At 42.6% G+C, this 25,889-nt stretch overlaps 2 protein-coding genes across 3 annotated transcripts; one reads left to right on the top strand and one right to left on the bottom strand.

The window, feature by feature from the left end:
* Positions 1-671: 671 nt before the first annotated feature.
* On the bottom strand, positions 672-5,906 carry OAZ3 (ornithine decarboxylase antizyme 3). Its single transcript, XM_043876844.1, is given in 6 exon segments — positions 672-921; positions 1,586-1,671; positions 2,151-2,326; positions 3,071-3,145; positions 3,147-3,210; positions 3,487-5,906. Coding segments are annotated over 6 exon segments (564 nt in total). The 5' UTR covers positions 3,507-5,906; the 3' UTR covers positions 672-778.
* On the top strand, positions 5,882-12,893 carry MRPL9 (mitochondrial ribosomal protein L9). Of its 2 annotated transcripts, XM_043876842.1 has the most exons (7): positions 5,882-6,124; positions 6,318-6,474; positions 7,195-7,319; positions 7,531-7,581; positions 9,244-9,345; positions 12,165-12,248; positions 12,361-12,893. In XM_043876842.1, the coding sequence occupies exons 1-7, from the start codon at positions 5,972-5,974 to the stop codon at positions 12,493-12,495; spliced, it is 807 nt and encodes a 268-aa protein (XP_043732777.1). In that variant the 5' UTR covers positions 5,882-5,971; the 3' UTR covers positions 12,496-12,893. The 2 variants fall into 2 exon arrangements, with proteins under 2 accessions (XP_043732777.1, XP_043732778.1); XM_043876843.1 differs by lacking the exon at positions 12,165-12,248 and having other exon boundaries at positions 5,933-6,124.
* Positions 12,894-25,889: the final 12,996 nt, after the last annotated feature.

Below are 25,889 nucleotides of genomic sequence, written 5' to 3' on the forward strand. Positions count from 1 at the left end.
TACAGACATTCTTTTATTTCTGTATTCTTTTCCATTATGGTTTATCCCAGGATATTGAGTATAATTCCCTGTGCCATACAGTAGGACCTTACTGTTTATCAGCCTTTACTCTAAAAAGAGGTCTCCTGATATAAATTGTTCATAGGACTTCTCTGAAAAATGAGTGGTGTCTCATTCTTAGCTACAGTTTATTACTGTGTATGAAAGCCTTTTCCTTTAATATGGCTTTTAAGACCTCTTAACCCATCCTGATGGGTTCCCTATTCTTAACAACACTACTTTTGCAGCCTCCTGGAATGTTCCTGCCCTTAAACTAGTGCCACAGGAACCATGTGCCTTCTCTGATTTCCTTCACTTGTCTCCAGTTTGAACCGAAATATATGGATAAAAATATCCCAGTAAAGCTTAAGTCTTTCTGAATTCCCTGGTGCTTGGTTCCTGCTTCTGGCAGGTGCTCAGATGGTTAAAACAAATGAGGGAATGGTTTGGGGACAGGGGAAAGGCGAAAGCTTAAAATCCTCGGGTCCTTCCCCTGTCTTGCTCAGACCCCTTTGAGCTTTTCAGTCATCAAACGTCTGTCTATCCTACAGTGAATTCAGCTCTGTAAGGCTCATTTTTCACTCCAGCCAACCCTCTCCCCCCCGCCCCCCTGCAAAGAAATAGTAAACACCTGAGGATTGCACTACCCTTTACTCCTAGATGGAAGGTGTCACATCCTGGAAGCTTGGTTCTCACTTAACAAGGCTCCCAGCCCCTCACAGAGTAGGAATATGCATGTTCAGGGAGGTTCACTGGGCAAGTGGCCAACATCCCTTTCAAGGGGATACACCATAAAGATGACATTGTCCCAGGGAGGAAGGGCTGGGTGGTCTGGTCTGACCACCTCAAAGCCCATGTAGCTGAAGGCGCGTAGCAGAGCACCTGTGAAAAGAGAACAAAATTAGAATACTCTCATTCCCCTAGATTTGGCTTCTTCCACTGGGGAATGACCGGGCAGGGAGCAGTGTGGTGCGGGCACAGGGATGATGTGCTTTGGGGTCAAACAGCTGGACTCTAACCTGGCTTCAGTGTTCTACATGTTTGTAAAATGAGGATCACAGAATTTAAATGAGATGTTTACAAAGTGCCTAACACAAATGATGGTATAATAAACTCTTGCCTGTCTCTCATATCCAACAGAGTATAAGCTCCCTGAGGGAGCGAGGGTTTCTGTAATGTGCACCTTGCATCTGGTTAAATATATTCCTGGCCTTTTGCCTGACCCTTTCACACTATGGGTGCTTAATACATTTGAGACTTTGTCCTACCAGCCACACCCCTTGAATGGCTTCTGTGTAATTTCACCAGTACTCCTTCAGTCTAGCTTCTGAAATCTGTGTGCAGGGCCTTCCTGACAGTTATGACTTGAATGAACAGAATGCTAGATGCCTTAATTTCCTTGGTAGGGAGAAGGGGATGGATGTTGAATCCCTGAACTGCCTGAACATGCCCTTTCGAGTGAGGTGAGGAAGGTCTCCTATAAAGGGGAAATCACTGTCAGCTGCTTCAGCACAAAGGGCCAGGAAGGATAGAGCAGATTCCCCACCTCTGTCATTCCGGTTGTTTTGGAAGTTTACAAACACAGAATCCACATCGGTCTTCTCCTCCACATACTCCAGTGCTGCGGTCAAACTAGGGATCAGAAGGAAAATGGTTAATGGCATGTTTCGCAAACTCAAAATCGAGAAAGGTGCTAATTTGCAGCAGAAGATACTTTATTGCTCAGCGTTTCCTGACCCAAGGAAGTGAAAGTTCCAAACTAGTTTTGATGGATTTTTCTCTGAAGCTAAGGGTTTATACACTATGGCCTGATACTCCTGCTGTGGAAGGGGCTTGGGGAAGAGGGGCCACAAACCGCTGGAGATCACTTCCTTTCAAGTATTTATGGATTCCACCTTGTGATTCTGAATCCGTTTAGCAACCTCCTATGGGCTGTTATCCCTTGAATCCAGATCCTGGCTCAGCTCACCGGCTGGTTCAGTGTTTTGAATGTATCCAGCTCCTGAATAAGCCCTCACTGGCTAGCATGCCCGTTAACCTGATTATGACATCAGAGTGAAAACCTTACCTCTTCCCTTCACCTCTCCCTCCCCCCATCCAGGCTCAGTCACCTTTCCCGGCTGCCTTGATCCAAGGCCCGATACGGGATGTCCAGGAAGAGCCTATGGTCGCATAGAAGGCCGTGCCAGTGGGCAGAGGTCTGGGGGGTGAGGCGGAAGTGGAAGTCTAACTGCACCGGGTCCTTGTGAAGCAGGGGGTCAGTAGACAGCACCGTCAGGTTCCCAGCCTAGAAAAGGAGTAAAAGTGAGAATAACAGCCTACTGTTTCTGTGCTCACCTAACCCTCAAATCAGATCTCAGACCTGTTTGGGTGTGTCTGGAAGCAAGAAGGGGGCTGATGGAGAGCCTCAATAAAGTGGAGCCAGGCCTTACTCAATATCTCTTAGTCCTAGGACCTAACTCTGTCCCTGCCACGGAGTTTTCCTTGATAAAAATTTGGAATCTAGAGTCAATACTACCTGCTGACTTCACTCAGGGGTGCACTAATGGTTCAGAAACTTTTACTTACATCAAACAGCTTATTCTTTAAACAAAGCTGTGCTATCTGTTTACTGTCTCACTAATAATACTCTTCTACTTTTCCCCATCATATATGTTTTCTCTAAATTCTGCCACTTCTTATCTAAAAATGCATAGCTCATACCTAGGCATGATGATACAAAGGCAAGTGCAGGAGTTCTGGATTCTAGACCCAACACTTAGCATCTAAGTCCCAGAATACAGCTTTATGTCTTAACATAGTCTTTGTTTTCAATTCCTCTTTTCCCATCCTGCTTTTCAACACCAGCTCTAGGACCCTGCCTTAAGTTCTCTGGACCAGAATCCTTGTCTATAAAAGCAAGTCACTTTTACACAGGAGTTCACAGCTTTCTATGATTTATTTTCCAACTAGTTCATGTCCCTTTGCAAGATATCATATTACAGCAAGCAGTGGGCTGCCATGTCCCAGCAGCAGCTCCCAGTCCACTTACCGAATATAATTCCTTAAGCTGGTCCTGATCACCCTGCTGGGTGCGTCTGCCCCCCTGAAGACCTACCAGGGACTCAGGAGCACTGAAGACAGCAACGGGGCCGGAGTGTCAAGTCCTCCTCTTCCTTATAAGTGGTGATGCTGATGAGGAAAAAGATCTCTGAGTCTGAGATGAGGAGAGACTTACCTTCCAGGTACACTGGGCCAAGCTCTGGCACTGTCTTCTGTATCTTACGTGAACCAGCCTATCTATTTCCATTTCCCCAGGCCAGCCAGATAGAAAGGTTTACAAAGTTTCATGCCAGCCTTTCACCCTATTTTGCTATTATCTTTTGCCACTTAGGGAGTCCTTTCAAATTCTTTTATTTTTCTTTACAGTTTATATAAACAACTACAGGTAGAGATTAAAACAAGTACCTTCTACAGCAAGGCAGCATCTTCTCCCGGAGGGTGATCCGGTACTTGTAACAGTAAAGGTAATAGGCGTATGGTGACCAGAACGGGTAGAGGTAGTTCCGTGTTTTTCCCCTCTTGATATAAGAAAGGGAGTAGAAAGAGGGGCGTGACCTGTAACAAGGCAGTTTCTTAGTTCAGTGCCTCCCCGCGGCAAAGTGAGGTTCAGGGGCTGGCGGCAGGGGTTCAGGCCACTGGTGCTATTGTGACATGGTGAGCACTGTGACGTGGACAAAGGCTCAGCCCTTCAGTCACTTCAGGACTCCTCTCTGCTGCTCCCTACCCCACCCTAGCCGCTTAGGTAGCCCCCAAAGCTCTTGTTCAACTATTATGGACTTCACGGCTGTACCAGAAATTAAAATACTGTTTGTTTCTGTATGGTTGGTAAACACCCCTGGCTGACCACTTGTGCTCACAAAACGTGGGCTTCCCTCTGGCATGTGCATGTGGCAAAAACACACTTCAGTAACAGATTGGGGTCTGACACTGCAGGAGGCTTCTAAGGCCCTGATCCAGTATCTGACTTGATTGGTTAGTTCCCTGTTCCTATCAGTTCAATATTTTTATTATCCCTACCTTTAATAACCCAATGGTTCTACATGTTGTTGAACTTTCTCAGTGCCTTATGGGGTAGGAACTGCAAACTCAATGCCTCCAGGGGCCTGGACAGCTAGGGGAAATTAGTGGAGCTGCTGGGTGGGACTATAGCAAAAGGAAAAGCTCACACACTCTTAAAAAAAGGCGGGGTGGGGGCGGGGGGGTGGTGGTGACACAGCTCAGCTCCAAGTTTCCATGCAGGAATGCAGACCAGATCATACGATTTTCAACAGAAACTGGAAAGAGATTTTTGTGGTAAGTTTCTCAAAAAGATTTTTTTTTAATCTGAGAAGTTTTACTACCTGGGAAGCCCTGTAAACTATAGGGGGAGTAGAAGAAGAAGAGAGCTAATGGGACTGGGTCATACAGGGCCTTGTAGACCATTGTATGGCCTTTTTTTTGACTAAAGGGGGAAGTCTTTGCAGGTTTTGGACAGATGAGACATGATCTAACATGTTTTTCAAAAGATTCTGATGGGTATATTGCAAATAAACTGTAGAGCTCTAAAGGATATTTGTTAGGAGACTATCGCTGTAATCCTGGAGAAAGACAGTATCTTATACCATGGTGGAGAGCTCAAGGTGATGGGATGTAGGTGGATTCTGGAAATAGTATAAAGGTAGCACCCACAGGATTTCCTGAAGTAGGAGAGAAGGTGAGTCCAAGAACTGAAAGAATGGAGTTACCATCGACTGAGAGGAGAAGGGCTGCAGGTGAGGCAGTATGGGGCAGAGGATAGAGATGGGTTTAGTTTGGAGCTTAACTGAATTGTCCACAGATGTATAAGGGGAAGATGAAGTAAGCAGCTGGATAGTCATGTGTGGAGTTTAGAAGTCTAGGGTGAAGACAAATTTGAGGTCATTGGCATATGAGTAAAGGCTGGCATTGAGAAGAGTAAAGATCCAAAGACTGAGTCCTGGAGGCACTCTAAGAGATGAAGAATAAAGAAGAAATCAGCAAAGGAGACTGAAGAAAATGAGTGAAGCTCCCCGCTTGTTTCTGGGAGCATGTTGAGACCGGAAGGAGAAAAGTAAATCGGTGTCCTGGAAGCTACCTAAAGAAAGTGTGATTACGAGGGACTACTGGCCAAAGGCTGTTTATAGGTCGTATAACATGATGCTTAGAGCATCTTTCCATAAACCTCTTATGCCAAACAGGCCCTATTCATTCCACTTATGTGGTTTACTCCCCAATACTGAGACCCTCCACAGAGGGAACTGTCTCCATCGTGATTTACACTTCTTTAAATACTTGGTAGGAGACTATTGCAGTAATCCTGAAGGAAGATAGTATCTTATTCCAGGGTAGGAGGACTAAATACTGTAGTGTAACGATTAAGAAGAGATCCTGAGGTGGGCAGTTTTCCAGAGGATTCCATCCTTCCACCACTTTTAGATAGATTTGAAGGAAGGAAAAGGGAGAGCAGTACCCTCTCCTCTCAGCATCCAGCTATCACAGAACGTCAGAACTGGAAGCGATCTCAGAGAGCGACTGGAGCTAAATAAAAAGCCCCCAATAATAAAGACACTAATAAAGACGAGTGAAGCCAAGGGAGAGACAGCGTGTCTTTCCCGGTGTCAGTACACCTAACAGTCATTCCACTATCTGTCAATGGCTATGGGTATCCCTCCCCGAGAAGAAATCGGGAAAGGGGAGTGGCGGAAATGCTGAATCGTGGAGCACTCATGCCAGCCAGATCTCTGGTCCAGACATCCAAACCGCAGCTCAATCCGCGCCAGGCTTTCCTTGAAGCTCAGCGCGCAGAGCCGCGTCGGCTCAGGCGCGCCGCGGGCAGCCCGTGGGGCCTTTCCTGCCGCCTGCGCCTTGCGGTCCTTCCTCTGCGCCCGAGAACATGGCGGCAGCCGCTTTCGCCGTCCCGCGGGGAATTCAGCTGCGGGTGTTCGCTGAGCGGCTGCTGCGAGGAGGGGTCCGGGAGCTCCTCCGGCCGCGACCTTTAGGGAGCACCCCCGGCTCGGAGCGCGACTTCAGCCTGTCTCTCAGTCGGGTGAGGGCCGGGTCTGAGTTCTGGGGCTCCTTGCCTCTGGTGGAGCTAGTTATGGCCGAGGCTTGTTTTGAGAAGCGCGCTGAGACCGGGTGGGCCCCAAATCGAGGGTGGTGGGCTCTCCTTGAGGTGCCGGCTGCCAGTGGAGGAGGCTTTTCCTCGAATACTCGCTCACCCTCGCTCCCCCGGCCGCCAGGGCACGGTCATCGTAGAGCGCTGGTGGAAAGTGCCGCTAGCGGGGGAAGGCCGGAAACCGCGCCTGCACCGGCGACACCGCGTCTACAAGCTCGTGGAAGATACGAAACACCGGCCCAAAGGCAGCCTGGAGCTCATCCTCACCCAGTCGGTGGACGGTAAGGCCCGGGGAGAGGTACTTCACTCAGCCTGGTTCTGTTCGGCATCAACTTTTTTCTGCCCTTTCACTCCGTTGGGGGAATGATCAGCTGTCTGAAAAGCAGCAGCGGTAAAAAGTAAAAAGTGATTGTGACATTGATTTCCTACATAGAAAATTAGAATATGAATGCAGCATCATCTAATTTTATGTTCCAGAGCCTTGGAAGGCCTCATTTTTACTTTCCCTATGCATGGGCTTCCCTGGTGGCGCTAGTAGTAAGGAACCCGCCTGCCAATGCAGGAGACTTAAGAGACACTGGTTTGATCCCTGGATCGGGAAGATCCCCTGGTGAAGGACATGGCAGCCCACTCCAGTATTCTCCCCATGGAGAGAGGAGCCTGGCGGGCAACGGTCCACATGGTCGCCAAGAGTTGGACAGGGCTGAAGCCACTTAGCGCAGCATCTTTTACAGAGTGTGGGGAGAAAGGCCTGACAGTAGGCACCACATACTGAAATCTCCGTGATGGGACAATGCTTCACTTTGTACATGGAATATTGAGTTTCTCAATCAGGCCCTAAAGAAATGAATTAGAAATCGTGCTGTTCCTAGTGAGTACTGATATTTCTTCTGGGAGGAGTAAGCACTGAGAGAGAATAAGAGGTCTCTTTTTCTTTGATCATCTCCTCTTTAGGGACTGCTAGATAATTCTGATCCTGTGCCCCTGTTCTCTGTTGGCAGAACTTGGAGTCCGAGGTGACCTGGTCTCGGTGAAAAAATCTGTGGGTCGTAATCGACTACTTCCTGAAGGACTGGCTGTGTATGCATCTCCTGAAAACAAGAAGCTGTTTGAAGAGGAGAAACTGGTGAGCCCAAAAAGAAAGCAGAGGGACTCAAAAGATAGTAAAACCTGAACATTACTTCTGACAACTTCTTTCCCTTTGATATTTATTTTGAAAATGAGGTAGGGACTAGAAGAGGAATTCAGAAGCCCATACTATGCCCAGCATAGTAAGACTTTGTTGTTAGTTACTATGGACTCCTTCCTCTTTTTCAATCTGTAACTTTCTTTTCTAGCTGAGACAAGAAGGAAAACTAGACAAGATCCAGACCAAGGCAGGTGAGGCGGTAAGTAGAAACGTAGAAGATCTTTATTGGTCACCTAGAGAAGTCACCAACCTCTCCCTTAAAAGGCTTCTTGATTTCCTTGAGGTCTCTTGATTTCAGGCACAAGGTAGGGGCAAGGGGAAGTATTGTGGCTACTCTAACTGATATTAATACTAAGACCTCCTAGGAGATCCTCACATGTTGAGTTAAGTGCTCTAGCTTATTGGGAGGCCCCAACCTGGGCACCAGGGGACCCATGGAAAAATGTGAGATGAGGACTCTGCCTTCAGGGATGTTTACAGACAGGCTGGAGAGAACACAGACACAGAGAAAGTGATACATAAACTCAAGACAATAAACTATGAGTGACGTGGACCGAAACAGATGAGGGTGACTGAGGAGGGATTTTTTTCAGATGGGATTGAATTAGGCCTTGTGGGATTAATAGGCTTTGGATAGACCAGGAAGGTAGGAAAGGTATTAAGGGAGACAAAGTCTCAGTAGATAATTAAGGCATGTTTTAAGGTTACACTTCATTTATACTTATTACAAAATATTGGGTATATTCCCCATGCTGTACAGTACATCCTTATAACCTATCTTACACTCTGTATCTGTGTGCATCTGTTTCTTTTCTCATTATATTCACTGATTTGTATTTTTTAGATTCCAGATATATGTGATATCACACCATATTTTTCTGACTTATTTCACCTAGCATAATGCCCTCTAAGCCCATCCTTATTGCCGCAAATGGCAAAATTTTGTTCTTTTAAATGGCTGCATAGTATTCCATTGTGTATGTGTTTGTGTGTGTGTATTTGCATATACCATATCTTTATCCATTCATAATAGACACTTAGGTTGCATCCATAACATGGCTATAAATATTGGGGTGTGTGTATCTTCTTGAATTAGTGTTTGGGAGGGGGGTTGGACATATGTACCCAGGAGTAGAATTTCTGGATAATATGGTAGTTTTAATATTTTTAGTTTTTTGAGAAGCTGCTCTACTGTTTTCCACAGTGGCTGCACAAATTTAAATTCCCACCAACAGTGTACAAGGATTCCCTCTTCTCCACATCCTTGCCAGCTTTTGTTACTTGTTTTCTTTTGATGATCACCATTATGTCAGGTGTGAAGTGAAAGCTCAGTTAAAGCATGTTTTAAAATAGAAAGTAGACCAGTCTAGTTAAAGCAGAGGACAATAGTATATTAGGAAATACATGACTGGAAAGTGGGGTAGGCATGATTTATAAAACATCTTTAATCCTCAGCTAATGAATTTATACTTCATTCTGTAAGCAAGGAGGAATCATTAATGGTGTAGTGGTAAGATTAAAGGGCCAGAATATTGGGTTAAAACGGTCTATGAAAGTTTCCATCCTGAGACGAACAGTCGATGAGCCTAACTTTGACATGGCCTGTGTCTCCTTGCTTAGGAATAGCCAAGTATAGGCAGCATTCCCCTCCAGAGCATTGTTAAAACATCTTTCCATAATGTCAGTCTTGAGACAATAGGAATTTTTATCTTTCCTATTCATCATCTCACCTCGCTTGGCTATGAGGCAGGAATTGTGCTTTGCCTGAACTCTCAGACTTTATGCCTCTTGGCCTCTTGCTAACATGTTTCCTCTCCTTGATTCCAACTCTAACCTACCCTCTGTTTATAATTCCTCTCAGACAGTGAAATTTCTGAGGAGTTGTCACCTGGAGGTAGGAATGAAGAACAATGTCAAATGGGAGCTAAACCCTGAAATAGTTGCCCGCCACTTTCTCAGAAATGTGAGTACTCCCAAACACCACTATACCCCTAAGATGGAAGCTACCCCTGGGAAGCAGCAGCTACTCCAGGATTGATCCCTCTGTTAGGAAAGGGTGTGATCATCCAGTTGAAGTTAGGGAAAGCTTTTTTTTTTTAATTATAGTTGATTTAAAACATGTTAATTTCTACTATACAGCAAAATGACTGTTTTATATATATGTATCTTTTTTCACATTCTGTTATGGTTTGTCGCGGGATATTGAATATAGTTCCCTGTCGTATACAGTAGGACCTTGCTGCTTATCCGTGCTGTATAGTCGTAATTCATAGTCTGCTAATCCCAGACTCTCAATCCATCCCTCCCCAGTCTGGCAGCCACAAGTCATTTCCCTCCCACAGCTGTGCAAGCCAGTCAGGAATGCTTTCCCTAAGTTGGACAGCTATATGTAAATCAATGCCCCCTCCTCCTTGGCAGTCAGAAGTCTGTTCTCTATGTTTGTGAATCTGTTTCTGTTTCATAGATCATTTGTGTTACATTTTAGATTCCATATATAAGTGACAGCATATGGTATTTGTCTTTCTGACTTAGTTCACTTAGTATGGTAATCTAGGTCCATCCCTGTTACTGCAGATGACATGATTTCATTCTCTTTTTTAATGGGTGAGTAGTAGTCCATTGTATATATATAGGACAGTTTCTTTATCCATTCATGTGTTGATGGACATTTAGGTTGTTTGCATGTCTTGACTGCGATGGGTCTTTGTTACTTCACGCAGGCTTTCTCTGGTTGCAGCGAGCATGGGCTACTCTCTGTTGTGGTGTGCAGGCTTCTCACTGTGGTGGCTTCTCTTGTTGCAGAGCATGGGCTCTAGGTGTGGGGGCTTCAGTAGCTGTGGCACAGGAGCTTAGTTGCTCTGCAACATGGGGGATCTTCCCGGACCAGGGATCCAACCCATGCCCGCTGCATTGGCAGGCAGATTCTTAACCATTGGACCACCAGGGAAGTCCCACGTGTATCTTTTTGAATTATAGTTTTGTCCAGATATAAACCCAGGAATGGGCTTCCCTGGTGTCTCAGATGGTAAAGAATTTGCCTATGATGCAGGAGACTTAGGTTTGAACCCTGAGTTGCAAAGATCCCCTGGAGGAGGGCATGGCAACCCACTCCAGTATTCTTGCCTGGAGAATCCCCATGGACAGAGGAGCCTGGTGGGCTGCATGCAGTTCCTGGGGTCACAAAGAGTCCAGCACAACTGAGCGACTAAGTGCATACCTAGCAATGGTATTGCTGGATCATATGGCAACTCTAGTTTTATTTTTTTGAGGAAGCTCCATATTGTTTTCCATACTGGCTGCACCAGTTTACATTCTCAGCAGGAGTGTAAGAGGATTCCCTTTTCTCCACACCCTCTCCAGCACTTGTTATCTGTAGACTTTTGTTCACTTTTGGATACACTAGCCTTCGTTGCTTCATGGGGGCTTTTTCTAGTTGTGGTGAGTTGGGGCTACTCTATACTTGCTGTACATGGGCTTCTCATTGCAGTGACTTTTATTGAGGATCATGGGCTTCAGTGGTTGTGGCGTGTGGACTCTGTAGTTGCAGGTTGCAAGCTCAGTTGCCCCTCGACATGTGAGATCTTCTTGGACCAGGGCATTGAACCCATGTCCCCTGCATTGGCAGGTGAATTCTTTACCACTGGACTACCCGGGAGGTCCATGTAGACTTTTTAATGATGGCTGTCCTGACCGGTGTGAGATGGTACCTCATTTACTTTTGATTTGCATTTCTCTAATCATCAGCAGTGATGAGCATCTTTTCATGTGTCTGTTAGCCATTGTATGTCTTCTCTGGAGAAGTGTCTGTTTAGGTCATCTGCCCATTTTTTGATGGGGTTGGCTTTTTTTTTTCCTTTCAATTTTTATTATTTTTAGTGGCACTCGGTCTTCGTTGCCGCGCCCAGGCTTTCTCTAGTTGCAGCGCGCAGTCTTCTCACTGCGGGGCCTCTCGTTTCAGGGCACGGGCTCCAGTGTGCATGGGCTTAGTCTCCCCACAGCATGTGAAATCCCCAGGGATTCACCTCATGGCCCCTGCATTGGCAGACAAGATTCTTAACCACTGGACCACCAGGGAGGTCCAGTTGGGTTGGTTTTTTTGTTGTTGAGTTGTATATGAGCTGTTAGTATATTTTGGAAATTAAGCCCTTGTCAGTGGCATCATTTGCAAATATTTTCTCCCAGTCTGTAGGTTGTCTTTTTGTCTTGTTTATGGTTTCCTTTGCTGTGCAAAAGCTTGTAAATTTGGTTAGGTATCACTGTTTACTTTTGCTTTTACTTCTGTTGCCTTGGGAGACTAACCTAGGAAATCATTGGTACGCCATTTTGAGTTTAATTTTGTGTATGGTGTGAGGGAGTCTTCTAACTTCACTAATTTACATGTGGCTGTCCATCTTAGGGAAAGTGTTCTTGACTGGTTTGCAGGAGTGTGGGAGGGAAATGACTAAGGATGGTCACAAAGAAATTGAAAACTGATAGAAGATGGGAACATTTATTTTCTCTAGATAGGAAAAGCTGGGGAATTGTGACACTGGAGAATTTTTACTTATGTGGATGAAGTGATTTTGATCTCAAACCCTGTTTCTCTTTGAAACCACCTCCCTGAGAAATCAGGACTGGGTTTCCCTGCCACTCTTCGTGGAGGTTTGTGCCTTTCCGTGGGATCAGCCAGGGTAGACTCCCTAGTTTTACTTACCCCTCTACAGGGAAGTCTAAAATCCTCTTGAGACTGCCCGGAGTGGCAGCCGTGTAAGCAGGGCTCCTTTTGGCTGTGACTTTTTGCAGCTTGGCGTTGTGGTTGCCCCACATGCGTTACAGTTGCCCGAAGAGCCCATCACCCGGAGGGGTGAATACTGGTGCGAGGTGACGGTGAGTGTCCCACATACGGTCTCCTTTTTCTGACTGGGTAGAAAGCTGGGATTGGGTGGTGGTAGCCCTATTTGCCCAACTGATTGAAGCATTCCTATTGTTCTGTGTGCAGGTAAATGGACTTGACACTGTGAGGGTACCTATGTCCGTGGTGAACTTTGAGAGGCCCAAAACCAAAAGATACAAGTACTGGTTAGCCCAGCAGGCTGCCAAGGGAATGGCCTCCACCAGCTTCCAGAAGATCTGAACCTGTTCTCCCTCGAAAGCAGTGAAGCAGAAACAGAGGAACGGTGGAGCAAAGATGAACCAGCACTGTGATGCTGCTCCTAGCTCTGACCAAACACGGGATTTTAGAGAACGTACAGAGGCAGCAACAGCAGACCGGACTGTATGTATGTGTTTAATCGTCCATATTTGCCATCTTCAACAGTTATCACGTTTGGCCTTACTGGGGATGCCTGCTTCAGAAGTACAGGCTGTGGATTTGATAAGCTAAATGTTAATAGACCAAAAGAGTCTAGATCCTACTTAGCCTCTTCCTTCATTGGAATTCATTGCAATAAATGGTAGAGCTAGCTAGCTTATTCTCATCATCCAAACTGAACACTGTATCTAAGAAAAAATAAAAAGCTTGTGTTCTTTTTAGGTGTTGTTTACTGACTTGAGTAGACTGGGGACAGGACTTCCAAGTGGAATGTCCTCTTGGAAAGCCCCTGGGGTTTGCTGCTAAAAGGGGAAAAAGAAAATTTGGGGGGCTACAGCCCACAGTTGCTATGGACAAATTACTCAACAAGCTGATATGCCTTATGGTCTTAAAACTTATTAAGTATATTAATATAAAGTCTTCAATGCAAATAAGCACAATGGAGTCTACTTGTCTAAGGAGGTCTGAATAAGGCCTAAGGACAGTTGTTGGAGAAAATAAAGCTGGAATGAGAGAAGTTTAAAAAGGGAACTCCTAAAATTTTGAAAAAGAAAATACCTTGGTTTCTAGACAAAGGTTAAGATGTGGGGCTAGTTCATAAGTAATTATGGATCGGGAGATGAGGCAAGTAGATAGTTCTGCATAAGTTCAAGGTTCATTCCTGGAAGAAAGACCAACTCTTGTTAAGTGGATTGTGCTGGAGTCACTCAAATGTGAGATTTTTAGGAAGGATAAAGATGAGACCATTGACTCTTTGCTACCCTTACCAGAAGCTCAGAGAAATTGATTTATCCTGTTTGAGCTCACCTGCCTTGCCAAGCCAATTAACTACTTTCATCCACATGTAGCCATCCTTCCTAATAAGAGTTCTTTCATTAGTGGTTGCAGCACTTTTATCTGTATCCAACCTCATACTTTCCAGAATTCCATAACTCAGGTCGAGCACTAGTATTCTTTGAAATTTGCTGTTCTACTGTCAAATTTGCATCAATCCCTGCTGTCCTTGAAATGGAAAGGTCATTTAACACTGCATCATTCCATACCGCCATCATCACCACATTAAAGCTCTCTGAAATTGAGCAACAGACAACATTCCACACAGCTAATCTCAAAAAGTGTTTAAATACTTGTCATAAGGTGAGTTCTTGGCAAAACCGTGATGTGGGTGAGGTTTACTGGGGGGAGTCCTCTAGATTAACACCTGTTGGGGAATGAAGGAAGCAAGATTAGGTAGAGACAGAAGTTGAGCTGATGCAGTTTCAGCAAAGGTCTTAGTCCCACAGGAGGCTGAAGCTAGGAATGGCTCTACAGAGATATGTACCACTTAGGCAAGTGGCCAGATCTGTAGAACCCAACACTGACCAGGAGAGGGTCTTGGGTGAGGTGACTAATTTCAGGCACAGGCAGTTCCCAGGGGGAACATAGATGAGAGCTGTATGCATTCTCAGCAGCCTGGGAAATAAGTGCCTCGGTGCTGAAGGCAGGCGTCAGGGCAGCACACCATAGTGTCCACTACAGTCCACTTACTGTGCTCTTCAGACCCATTTGCTTCATAAGTCCTAAAATGATCCTTCGGGTTCTGGGAAAACAAAAGGAAGATCTGGGACAGACAATAGCCCCTGCTGCCGGAGCTTAAGTCTACAACTGATAACCTATTTCCTCTTCAACTACCCATTCTAGATTCTTTCCCACATCCCCCCAGTTTATACTTCTGTTGGCCCAAATGGGTTACCTTCTCAGGCCATGACTACACTTGTCTGTTTATAATAAAAATTAGGCAAGAGCGGATGACTTAGGTGCCAAGTATACGCTCCCTTGTCCCCACTGTGTAATAGCAGCCCTGCCTCCTGATGGTTAAGAGTCAGTTACTCCTGCCAGGTTAATGATTCCTTCCCTTAACCTCATTGTCTTTTGGTAGTGATCGGAAGTAAATCTGGTGACAGCCCTAACTTAAAATATAATGATATTTTTAGTGTGTCCACTAGTAAAACTATTCCCCTTCTGTGAAGCAGGACTTCTAAATATTCATAGCCCCGAGTTGGAGGCACGATTTCCTCCAGGTGGGTCACTGAGAGTGATGGTAAAGGGGGGCTGCTCCTACACCCAACCCCGTTTCCCAGACCCACATGTTTTAGTTAGGGACAGCACTCTAGGTTGTCTGTTGATCCAGGGTATAAACTGTATCCTGGAGGATGGTATCTCATCTTTACAGGGTGTCGTCTCCAAGCTGGTGTCTCCAAGGTGTTCCATTGTTGCTTCTAGATAGTATGGTATGTGATCAGACCACGGATCCTATGGTCAGGTACCCAGTGTTGTACCTCCTTGCTATAATAGGGGTCTCTTAGGGTTGATGAAGATAAACTGACTAGAAATTGAGAAACAGAACACTGTAGATGAGGGAGTGACCAGAGTTTTGAAGATCTGCAGAGGGGTCCCCTCAAACCTTGGTCTGAATACTGATCTCTGGATGTGTGGGGTGAAACCATGAGACTGAGGAGTGGGGAAAACCAAAAGACAGTAAGCCAAACAGTTCTCAGAGCTCCCACACACAATACTGGGAATGTTCTGTTTGTATTCCTGACTGTGGATAGATCTTATAGAGAACCAGGTGGAGTCTTCAAAAGGGCATTAGGATAAAGGCTACTCTGGACCCACCATGCAAAGCTTGAAAGCAAGCCCTGAAAGGATCATACTGATAACCATGCATGTCAGAACCAAGACCAACACTCATGAAAGATGCAGCAAACATAAAATATGACTCTAAACAAAATTCCCAATGTCTGATGCCCAATCAGCATGCATGCATGCTCAGTCATATGTGACTCTCTGTGACCCCATGGAATGTAGCCCACTAGGCTTCTCTTCTCTGTCCATGGATTTTCCAGGAAAGAATACTGGAGTGGGTTGCCATTGTCTACTCCAGGGGATCTTCCCAACACAGGGATCAAACACGTCTCTTGCACATCCTGGACTGGCAGGTGGAGTCTTTACCACAGAGCCAGCCAATCAAATATTACCATAAAAAACGACATAAAGAGAGTCAGGAAAATGTTATCCTAACCAAGAGAAATTTTCCTAGAAATGACAGTGATGGTGGAATTAAAACAGCTATAAATATGCTTCAGACATTTACAGCTGTAAAAGCAAACAAAATTATGAGAGAATATAAGACCCAAATGGAACTTCTAAAGATGAAGAATACAATACCTGACGTGGAAAATACATTGATGGAACTTTCTTCTAGTGGGGCTTCCCTGATAGCCGTAAAGAAACCGTCTGCAATGCAGGAGACCCTGGCTCGATTCTTGGCTTGGGAAGGTCCCCTGGAGAAGGGAACGGCTACCTACTCCAGTATTGTGGCCTGGAGAATTCCACGGACTGTACAGTCCATGGGGTCGCAAAGAGTCGGACACAGCTGAGTGACTTTCAGAGATGAAGAACACAATACCTAACATGAAAAATACGCTGATGGAACTTCTACTTCGGGGGAAGGTGGAGTAAATATACTTTCACCATTCCTAGTACAACTATAAATCCTAGAAATTACACATGAAACAAAGACCACTGAGAAGTGGAAAGAATGGTGGGACCCAAGGAACAACACTGCAGTGAATCCCTTGGATTTTCTTTTTGCCTCATTTATCCCAGATTTGAAGAACCAGCAACCTGGAAAGGCCAAATTGGGGTACAAATAAAAGTACAAATAATAAGCCTCAGTAAAAGCCTGCTCTGAGTCAAAGCAAAGGAGCAGCCTTAGCAAAAAACCTTTGAGACAGTTACCTGCTCTGCTCTGGCCAAACACCACAGACAACACTGGCCCTAACGCCACCGTGCCAAGGCCGAGGGGGCGCTAGACCTCCGTCCTCTACAAAGGTTCTAACACCCGGGCCAGCACCCCTGCCAGGGCGGTGCCACAGAAGGGCAAATAAGAAGCTACAACCTTCCCCTCCACCAGCCAGTAATGAGTCCTATCCCTCCCTGGTGTCAGCAGGGAACCTGGAATTCACTCCCAGCTGGCAGGAAAGAGGCATGCTTCTGCCTTCCTACAGGGTTGAGTCAGAGGAGGCCTAGTGGGAAGTTTGCACTTTCACCGCTACCCAGCAGTAATGAGGCCACATTGACCACAGTGTCAGTGGAGACCATGTAGGAAGCTGGACTCACATCCCCACCTAACAGGGAAGAGAAGCTCCACGTGCCTTGGTGTCAATGGAGGTAAGGGGTAAAATCTGAAATTGTACTTGGCAGTAATGACCTATTTCCCCTTTCTGTGCCAAAGCAGTATAAGAGAAAGTCAGTTAAAACAGAAGTAAGTTTTAAATTAAGATTCAGAGTCTCATAATACAAAAATGTCCAGATTCCAATTTTTAAAAATCTGTCCTCTTACCATGAACCAAGATGATTTCAATCAATGAAAAAAGAAAATCGATGCCAGTGCTGAGATGATAGAGATATTAGAATTACCTGGCATATTTTAAAGCAGCCATGAGAAAAATGCTTCAACAAGCAATTATGAATATGCTTTGAACATACAGGATAAAACAGCTTAGAGAGAAATAGACAATACAAAGAAGAATTAAGTGGGAATATTGAAACTATAAAATGTAATAATGGAAATGAAAAGTTCAGTGGATGGACTCAGCAGCAAAACAGAGGACAGAGGAAAGGGCTGAAAAAGAGAACAACAGAAACTACCCACTATGAACAACACAGAGAAAATAGAACTGGGCGGGGGGGGGGGGGGGGGGGTGCGGGGGAGAACGGAGCCTCAGAGGCCTGTGAGACTATAACAAAAGATCTAATATTTCTGTCACTGGAGTCCCAGAAGGAAAGGAGAAAGAAGGCAGGGTTAAATATATATATATTTATACACACAACAGAATAATGTCTGAATACCTCCCAAATTTGTTAAGAGACAAACATATTGATTCAAGAAACTAAGCAAACCCCAAACAAGATAAACTCAAAAGAAATCCATGCCAAGACATATCAGGACCCAACTTCTGAAATCTAAAGACAAAAAGTCTTGAAAACAGCTAGAGAAAAATGACACTGCTGCTAAGGGAAAAACAACCCAATTCAAATGACAGCAGACTTCTCATCAGAAACCATGGAAGCAGGAAGGAGTTGATACCATATTTTTCAAATGTTGGACTGTTGACCCAGAATTCTATACCTAGGAAAAAAAAATATCCTTCAGGAATGACAGGGAAATTAAGACAAAGGAAAATTAAAAGTTTGTCACCAGTAGGCTGACTCTAAAAGAATGGCTAACTGTGGAGAACAGTGTAGAAATTCCTTAAAAAACTGGAAATAGAACTGCCATATGACCCCAGCAATCCCACTGCTGGGCATACACATCAAGGAAACCAGAAGTGAAAGAGACACATGTACCCCAATGTTCATCACAGCACTATTTACAACAGCTAGGACATGGAAGCAGCCTAGATGTTCACTGGCAGATGAATGGATAAGAAAGCTGTGGTACTTATACACAATGGAATATTACTCAGCTATTAAAAAGAATGCATTTGAATCAATTTGAATGAGGTGGATGAAACCGGAGCCTATTATACAGAGTGAAGTAAGTCAGAAAGAAAAGCACCAATACAGTATATTAACACATATATATGGAATTTAGAAAGATGGTAACGATGACCCTATATGTGAGACAGCAAAAGAGACACAGATGTAAAGAACAGACTTTTGGAGAAGGCGAGGGTGGGATGATTTGAGAGAATAACATTGAAACATGTATATTATCATATGTGAAACAGACAGCCAGTCCAGGTTCGATGCATGAGGCAGGGTGCTCAGGGCTGGGGCACTAGGATGACCCTGAGGGATGGGATGGGGAGGGAGGTGGGAGGGGGGTTAAGGATGGGGAACACATGTACACCCATGGCTGATTCCTGTCCATGTATGGCAAAAACCACTACAATACTGTAAAGTAATTAACCTCCAATTAAAATAGATAAATGAATTTAAAAAAAAAAAAGAAAATCATGCATGTGTGCTAAGTCACTTCAGTCATGTCCGACTCTTTGCGACCCTATGGACTGTAGCCTGCCAGGTTCCTTTGTCTATGGGGGTTCTCATGGGGAATCAAAACAACAACAAAAAAGAATGGCTAAAGGAAATTCTCTAAACAGAAAGGAAACAATAAAGAAAAAAACAACTTGGAATAGCAGGAAGAAAGAAACAGCAGGGTTAGTGAAAATATGGGTAAAGTCAATAGATCGCCTCTTGAGTTTTATAAATTATGTCTGACAACTGATGAAAAAATATTAACATCGTCTGATCTGGTTCTAACAATATGTGTGTGTGTATGTTAGTCACTCAGTCATGTTTGACTCTTTGCAACCCCATGGACTGTAGCCCGCCAGGCTACTCTGTCCATGGAATTCTCCAGGAAAGAATATTGGAGTGGGTTGCCATGCCCTTCTCCAAGGAAATCTTTCTGACCATGGATCGAACCAGGTCTCCTGCATTAGCAGGCAGATTCTTTACCATCTGAGCCACCAGGGAAGCTCCTAATGATACATAGAGGGAATGTTTTAAAGAACTATAAACGAGAGAGATAGGGTATTATACAGATGTAGGGTTGCCATACTTCACTCAAGCTGGTAAAGGATAACATCAGTAGGCTATGATAAATTATGTAATACCTACAGCAGTCAATTTTTTAAAAAGCTATACAAAGAGATACACTCAAAACCAAAATGGAATTCTAAAAAATTTCCAAATAATCCTCAGGAGGACAGGAAAAAGAATATAGAAACAGTAAAAACAAAAAGTAAAATGGCAGCCTTAAGCTCTAACATACCAATAAATATATTAAATGCAATAGTCCAAATACATCAATTAAAGACAGAAATCAACAGTGTTGGTGAAAAAAAAATATGACCCAAATAGATACTGTCTACTGAAAACTCACTTGAAATATAATGATACAATGAGCAGAAGAGGAACTGGATGAAAATAGTCAAAAGGTACAAACTTCCAGTTATAAGTACTAGGGATATAATGCACATGATAAACATAATTAACACTGCTATATGTTATAAATAAAAGTTAAGGGCAAATTCTAAGAGTTCTTATCACAAGGAAAAATGTATCTATTACTTTAATTTTGTATATGAGATAATGGACTGTCACTAAATTTACTGTTATAATCACTTCATGATGTATGTAAGTCAAATCTCTATGCTGTACACCTTACACTTATACAGTGCTGTATGTCAGTTATATCTCAATAAAACCGGAAGATATATATATGTATGTATATATATATATATGAAAGTAAAAGTGTTAATTGGTTAATTTCTCAGTTGTATCCAACTCTATGCCCGTGGACTGTAGCCTGCCAGGCTCCTCTGTCCATGGGATTCTCTAAGCAAGAATACTAAAATGGGTTGCCATTCCCTTCTCCAGGGATCAAACCTGGGTCTCCTGTATTGCAGGCAGATTCTTTACTGTCTGAGCCACCAGGGAAGCCCCATATGTATATATATATATATATATATATAATATATAAATATATATAATGATATAGTCAAGTTAAAAGGATGGGAAAAGTTATACCATGCAAATATTAAACAATGGGAAGTGGGAGTGATTGTATTAATATCAGATAGAGTAAACTTCAGAACAAAGAATTACCAGAGATCAAGAAGATCACTATATAATAATACAAAGATCAGTCCACTAAGAAAAACATGGCAATCCTAAATGTATATGCCCCAAACAAAGAGGTGAAAAACAACTGAAGCAAAAATGAACTGAACTAAAAAGTAGACAAATCCAGAATTATACTTGGAGACTTCAGTAACTCAGTAACTGATAGAACAACCAGAAAATGAGCAAAGATACAGAAAAATTCAACACCACCATCAACCAACAGGACTTTATCAACATTTATAGAACACTCTACCCAACAAGAGCAGAATGCATATTTTTTTATTCTCCCAACATAGGCCATATCCTGGACTATAAAACCAGTCTCAACCAGTTTAAAAGAACTGAAATCAAACTAGAAATCAATAATAGAAGAATAAGAGGAAAATCTCCAAATACTTGGAAACTGACTTATGGCTCAATGAAGTCTCAAGGAAAAAAAAATTTCTAATACATCGAACTAAATAAAAATGAAAATGCAATATATTAAAATTTGGGCACACAGCTAAAGCAGTACTGAGGGGAAATTATAGCACTAAATGCATACACTAGAAAAGAAAGGTCTAAAATCAATCATCTAAACTCTCACCTCAAGAACCTAGAAAAAGATCAAACTAAACCCATAACAAGGATGAGCAAGAAAATAAAAAAAGATAAGGAAACAGAACAGAAATCAATGAAACTTATAAAAGAAAGACAATACAGAATATTAATGAAACAAAGAGGTGGTTCTTTGAAAGGAAAAAAATCAATAAAATTGACAAACCCCTAGGAAGAGTGACAAGAAAAAGACAAAATTACAAACACAGGAATGAAACATGGCATATCAATAAAAACCCCGCAAATACTAAAAAGATAAGGGAATACTATGAACTCTATACACATAAAATTGAGAACTTGGACAAAACAGATTAAATCCTTGGGAAAAACATTACAAACAACCCAATATGAAATATATCATTTGAACAAACCTATAACAATTAAGGAGAAAAGAAAAGATATACCCATTTGAATGCAGAGTTCCAAAGAATAGCAAGGAGAGATAAGAAAGCCTTCCTCAGTGATCAGTGCAAAGAAATAGAGGAAAACAAGAGAATGGAAAAGACTAGAGATCTCTTCAAGAAAATCAGAGATACCAAGGGAACATTTCATGCAAAGATGGGCTCAATAAAGGACAGAAATGGTATGGACCTAACAGAAGCAGAAGATATTAAGAAAGAGGTGGCAAGAATACACAGAAGAACTGTACAAAAACCATCTTCACGACCCAGATAATCACGATGATGTGATCACTCACCTAGAGTCAGACATCCTGGAATGTGAAGTCAAGTGGGCCTTAGAAAGCATCACTACGAACAAAGTTAGTGGATGTGACGGAATTCCAGTTGAGCTATTTCAAATCCTGAAAGATGATGCTGTGAAAGTGCTGCACTCAATATGTCAGCAAATTTGGAAAACTCAGCAGTGGCCACAGGACTGGAAAAGGTCAGTTTTCATTCTAATCCCAAAGAAGGACAATGCCCCAGAATGCTCAAACTACTGCACAATTGCACTCATCTCACACGCTAGCAAAGCAATGCTCAAAATTCTCCAAGCCAGGCTTCAACAATACGTGAATCATGAACTTCCAGATGTTCAAGCTGGTTTTAGAAAAGGCAGAGGAAGCAGAGATCAAATTGCCAACATCCGCTGGATCATCAAAAAGGCAAGAGAGTTTCAGAAAAACATCTACTTCTGCTTTATTGACTATGCCAAAGCCTTTGACTGTGTGGATCACAATAAACTGTGGAAAATTCTGAGAGATGGGAATACCAGACCACTTGACCTGCCTCTTGAGAAACCTGTTTGCAGGTCAGGAAGCAACAGTTAGAACTGGACATGGAACAACAGACTGGTTCCAAATAGGAAAAGGAGTACGTCAAGGCTGTATATTGTCACCCTACTTATTTAACTTATATGCAGAGTACATCATGAGAAATGCTGGGCTGGAGGAAGCACAAGCTGGAATCAAGGTTGACGGGAGAAATATCAATAACCTCAGATATGCAGATGACACCACCCTTATGGCAGAAAGTGAAGAAGAACTAAAGTGCCTCTTGATGAAAGTGAAACAGGAGAGAGAAAAAGTTGGCTTAAAGCTCAACATTCAGAAAACAAAGATCATGGCAACCGGTCCCATCACTTCATGGCAAATGGATGGAGAAACTGGAAACAGTGGCAGACTTTATTTTGGGGGGCTCCAAATCACTGCAGATGGTGACTGCAGCCATGAAATAAAAAGACGCTTACTCCTTGGAAGAAAAGTTATGACCAATCTAGACAGCATATTAAAAAGCAGAGACACTGCCTTGCCAACAAACGTCCATCTAGTCAAGGCTGTGGTTTTTCCAGTAGTCATGTATGGATATGAGAGTTGGACTATAAAGAAAGCTGAGCGCCGAAGAATTGATGCTTTTAAACTGTGGTGTTGGAGAAGACTCTTGAGAGTCCCTTGGACTGCTAGGAGTCCAACCAGCTCATTCTAAAGGAAATCAGTCCTGAATGTTCATTGGAAGGACTGATGTTGAAGCTGAAACTCCAATACTTCGGCCACCTGATGTGAAGAGCTGACTCATCTGAAAAGACCCTGAGGCTGGGAAAGATTGAAGGCAGGAGGAGAAGGGGACGACAGAGGATGAGATGGTTAGATGGCATCACTGACTCAATGGACATGAGTTTGAGTGAACTCCTGGAGTTGGTGTTGGACAGGGAGGCCTGGCGTGCTGCAGTCTATGGGGTTGCAAAGAGTCGGACATGACCGAGTGACTGAACTGAACTGAACTGATAACAATTAAGAAAACTGAGTAGTTTTAAAGTGTCCCCTTCTCCCCTACCACCAAAAAATCAAAAACCTGAGGCCCATATAGTTTCTCTGGAGAATTCTACCAACTGTTTAAAGAAGAATTAACACCAATTCTACATAATCATTTTCACAAAGTAGAAGAGGAGAGAATACTTCCCAATTCATTTTATGAAGTTATATATACCCAGGGGTGGGGAGAGGGGACAGACTACAACAGTACAAAAGAAAGATACGTACAGACAAATACCTCTCATGAATATAAATCTAAAAATCCTTAACAAAGTATCAGCAAATAGAGTTTAGCAGCGTATGGAAAGATTTATATACCATGCCCAAGTGGAGTTTATTCCTGGGAGGCAAGTATGATTTAATATTAAAAAATCAACCCATGTAATCCACTATATTAAGACTCTGAAGAAGAAAATCACATGATTATATCAATTGATTCAAAGAATCATTTGACAAAATTCAACACCCACTCGTGATTAAAAAAAAAAAATAAAGACTCTCAGGAAAACAGGAATTCAAGGAAATCTCTAAAACTTGACAAGAACACCTATAAAGCCTACAGCTAACACTACACTCAATGCTGAAAGTCTCAGTGAGTGCTCTTCTCCTAAAATCAGGAACAAAGCAAGTATATCTGCTCTCATTGCTCTTATTCAAAATAGTGCCAGTAGTTCTAGACAGTGCAATAAGGCAAGAAAAGGCAATAAAAAGGCATACAGATTTGAAAAGAAAAAGTAAAACTGTCCCCATTTGCGGATGCCAAATTTTCTACATAGAAAATCTTAGTGAACCTACAAAAAACCTCCTAGGAGCAAATTAACACATTATTGACTGGGGGATCTCTGCAGAAACTAATGCCTGTGGCCAGCGAATTATCATGTAAATGAATATGGAGATGTCTCCAGTCAATAACATTTGGGTAACAAAAGATGTATTAATATGTCTCTGGTCAACAGTGCATTATAATACACACACCCCCCTATGTGGACACCAAAATTAAAAATACTATTTATCATTGCTCAAAACATGCTTAGGTATAAATAACAAAATAAATACAAACTATACAATGTTACTGAAATAAAGATCTGAACAAATGGAGACATTCTATGTTCATGGATCAGAAGACTCAACTTAATAAAGGTGTCAATTCTCCCCCCCAAATTGATATGTGGGTTTAATGAAATTTACTATCAAAATCCTAACATTTTTTGTTGACAAATATAGTATTGTTCCAAAATTTATATGGAAGGCAAAGGAACTAGAACAACTAAAATAATTTTAGAAAAAAAAACAATGAAGTGTAATAAATCCATCTACCCAACTTTATTAATATATAGTGACAATAATCAATGTTGTGTATTATAGGTGGAAGGGCAGACACATCAATAAGAGGAAAAATACAGAGATCTCAGAAACAGACCCACACAAATATGTTCTACTCCTTTTTTTGACAAAGATACCAAAGCAACTCAATGGAGGAAAGATAGCTTTTTCAACAAATGATGCTGGAGCAATTAGATAGGCAGAGGCCCAAAACGAAATTCAACCTAAGTATAATACCTTATTCAAACATCAACTCAAAATGGCCACAGACTTAAATGTAAATTGTAAAATTATAGAACTTTTTTTAAAGGAGAAAATCTTTAAAATCTAGGATTAGACAAAGAGTTCTTAAATTTGACAACAAAAACATGCTCTATAAAAGGAAAAATCAAGAATTTGGATCTCATCAATGTTAAAAATGTGTGCTCCTTTGAAAGCTCATGTGAAGAGAATGAAAAGACAGACTATTGGGAAACAACGTTTGCAAACCATATATCTATATATCTAAATAAACTAACTCTCAATTAAAAAAAAAAAAAAAGGACACAGGCAATCCAGTCAGAAAATGGGCAAAAGACATGAATATATATTTCACTAAACTAAAAAGGAAATAATGAGGGACAGGAAGCACATGAAAAGATGTTCAACACAATTAGCCAGAGAAGTGCGAATTAAAACCACAAGGAAATATTACTATGCACCTATCAGAATGGTTAAAGTAAAAAGTTACATGTATATTATCTAGGGTGAAACAGACCACCAGCCCAGGTTGGATGCATGAGACAAGTGCTCAGGGCTGGTGCACTGGGAAGACCCAGAGGGATGGATGGGGAGGGAGGTGGGAGGGGTGATCGGGATGGGGAACACATGTAAATCCATGGCTGATTCATGTCAATGTATGGCAAAAACCACTACAATATTGTAAAGTAATTAGCCTCCAACTAATAAAAATAAATGGAAAAAAACAAAAAAAGTTGTGACAATACCAAATGCTGGTGAGGATACAGAGAAACTGGTCATACAATGCTGGTAGGAATGTAAAATGGGTTAAGTGAAGTCACTCAGTCGTGTCCGACTCTTTGCGACCCCATGGACTATACAGTCCATGGAATTCTCCAGGCCAGAACACTGGAGTGGGTAGCCTTTCCCTTCTCCAACGGATCTTCCCAACCCAGGGATCAAATCCAGGTCTCCTGCACTGCAGGAAGATTCTTTACCTGCTGAGCCACAATATATATGCAGAATGGGGCAGCCACTGTGAAAAAGAACTTGGCAATTCTTTACTATGTTAAATATACACTTACCATTTAACTCAGCAGTCCCATTCCTAGATATTTACTAAGGAGAAATGAAAAGTTACTAATATTAT

This window comes from Cervus elaphus, chromosome 20, assembly GCF_910594005.1.
Source record: "Cervus elaphus chromosome 20, mCerEla1.1, whole genome shotgun sequence".
NCBI classification, from domain to species: Eukaryota; Metazoa; Chordata; class Mammalia; order Artiodactyla; family Cervidae; genus Cervus; species Cervus elaphus.

Bases quoted from the DNA above. Each gene is read 5' to 3' on its own strand.
- MRPL9 (XM_043876842.1), top strand. From the start codon at position 5,972: ATGGCGGCAGCCGCTTTCGCCGTCCCGCGGGGAATTCAGCTGCGGGTG. The intron at 7,582-9,243 runs GTAAGTAGAAAC...AATTCCTCTCAG, and splicing joins AGACCAAGGCAGGTGAGGCG to ACAGTGAAATTTCTGAGGAG. The intron at 12,249-12,360 runs GTGAGTGTCCCA...TTCTGTGTGCAG, and splicing joins AATACTGGTGCGAGGTGACG to GTAAATGGACTTGACACTGT.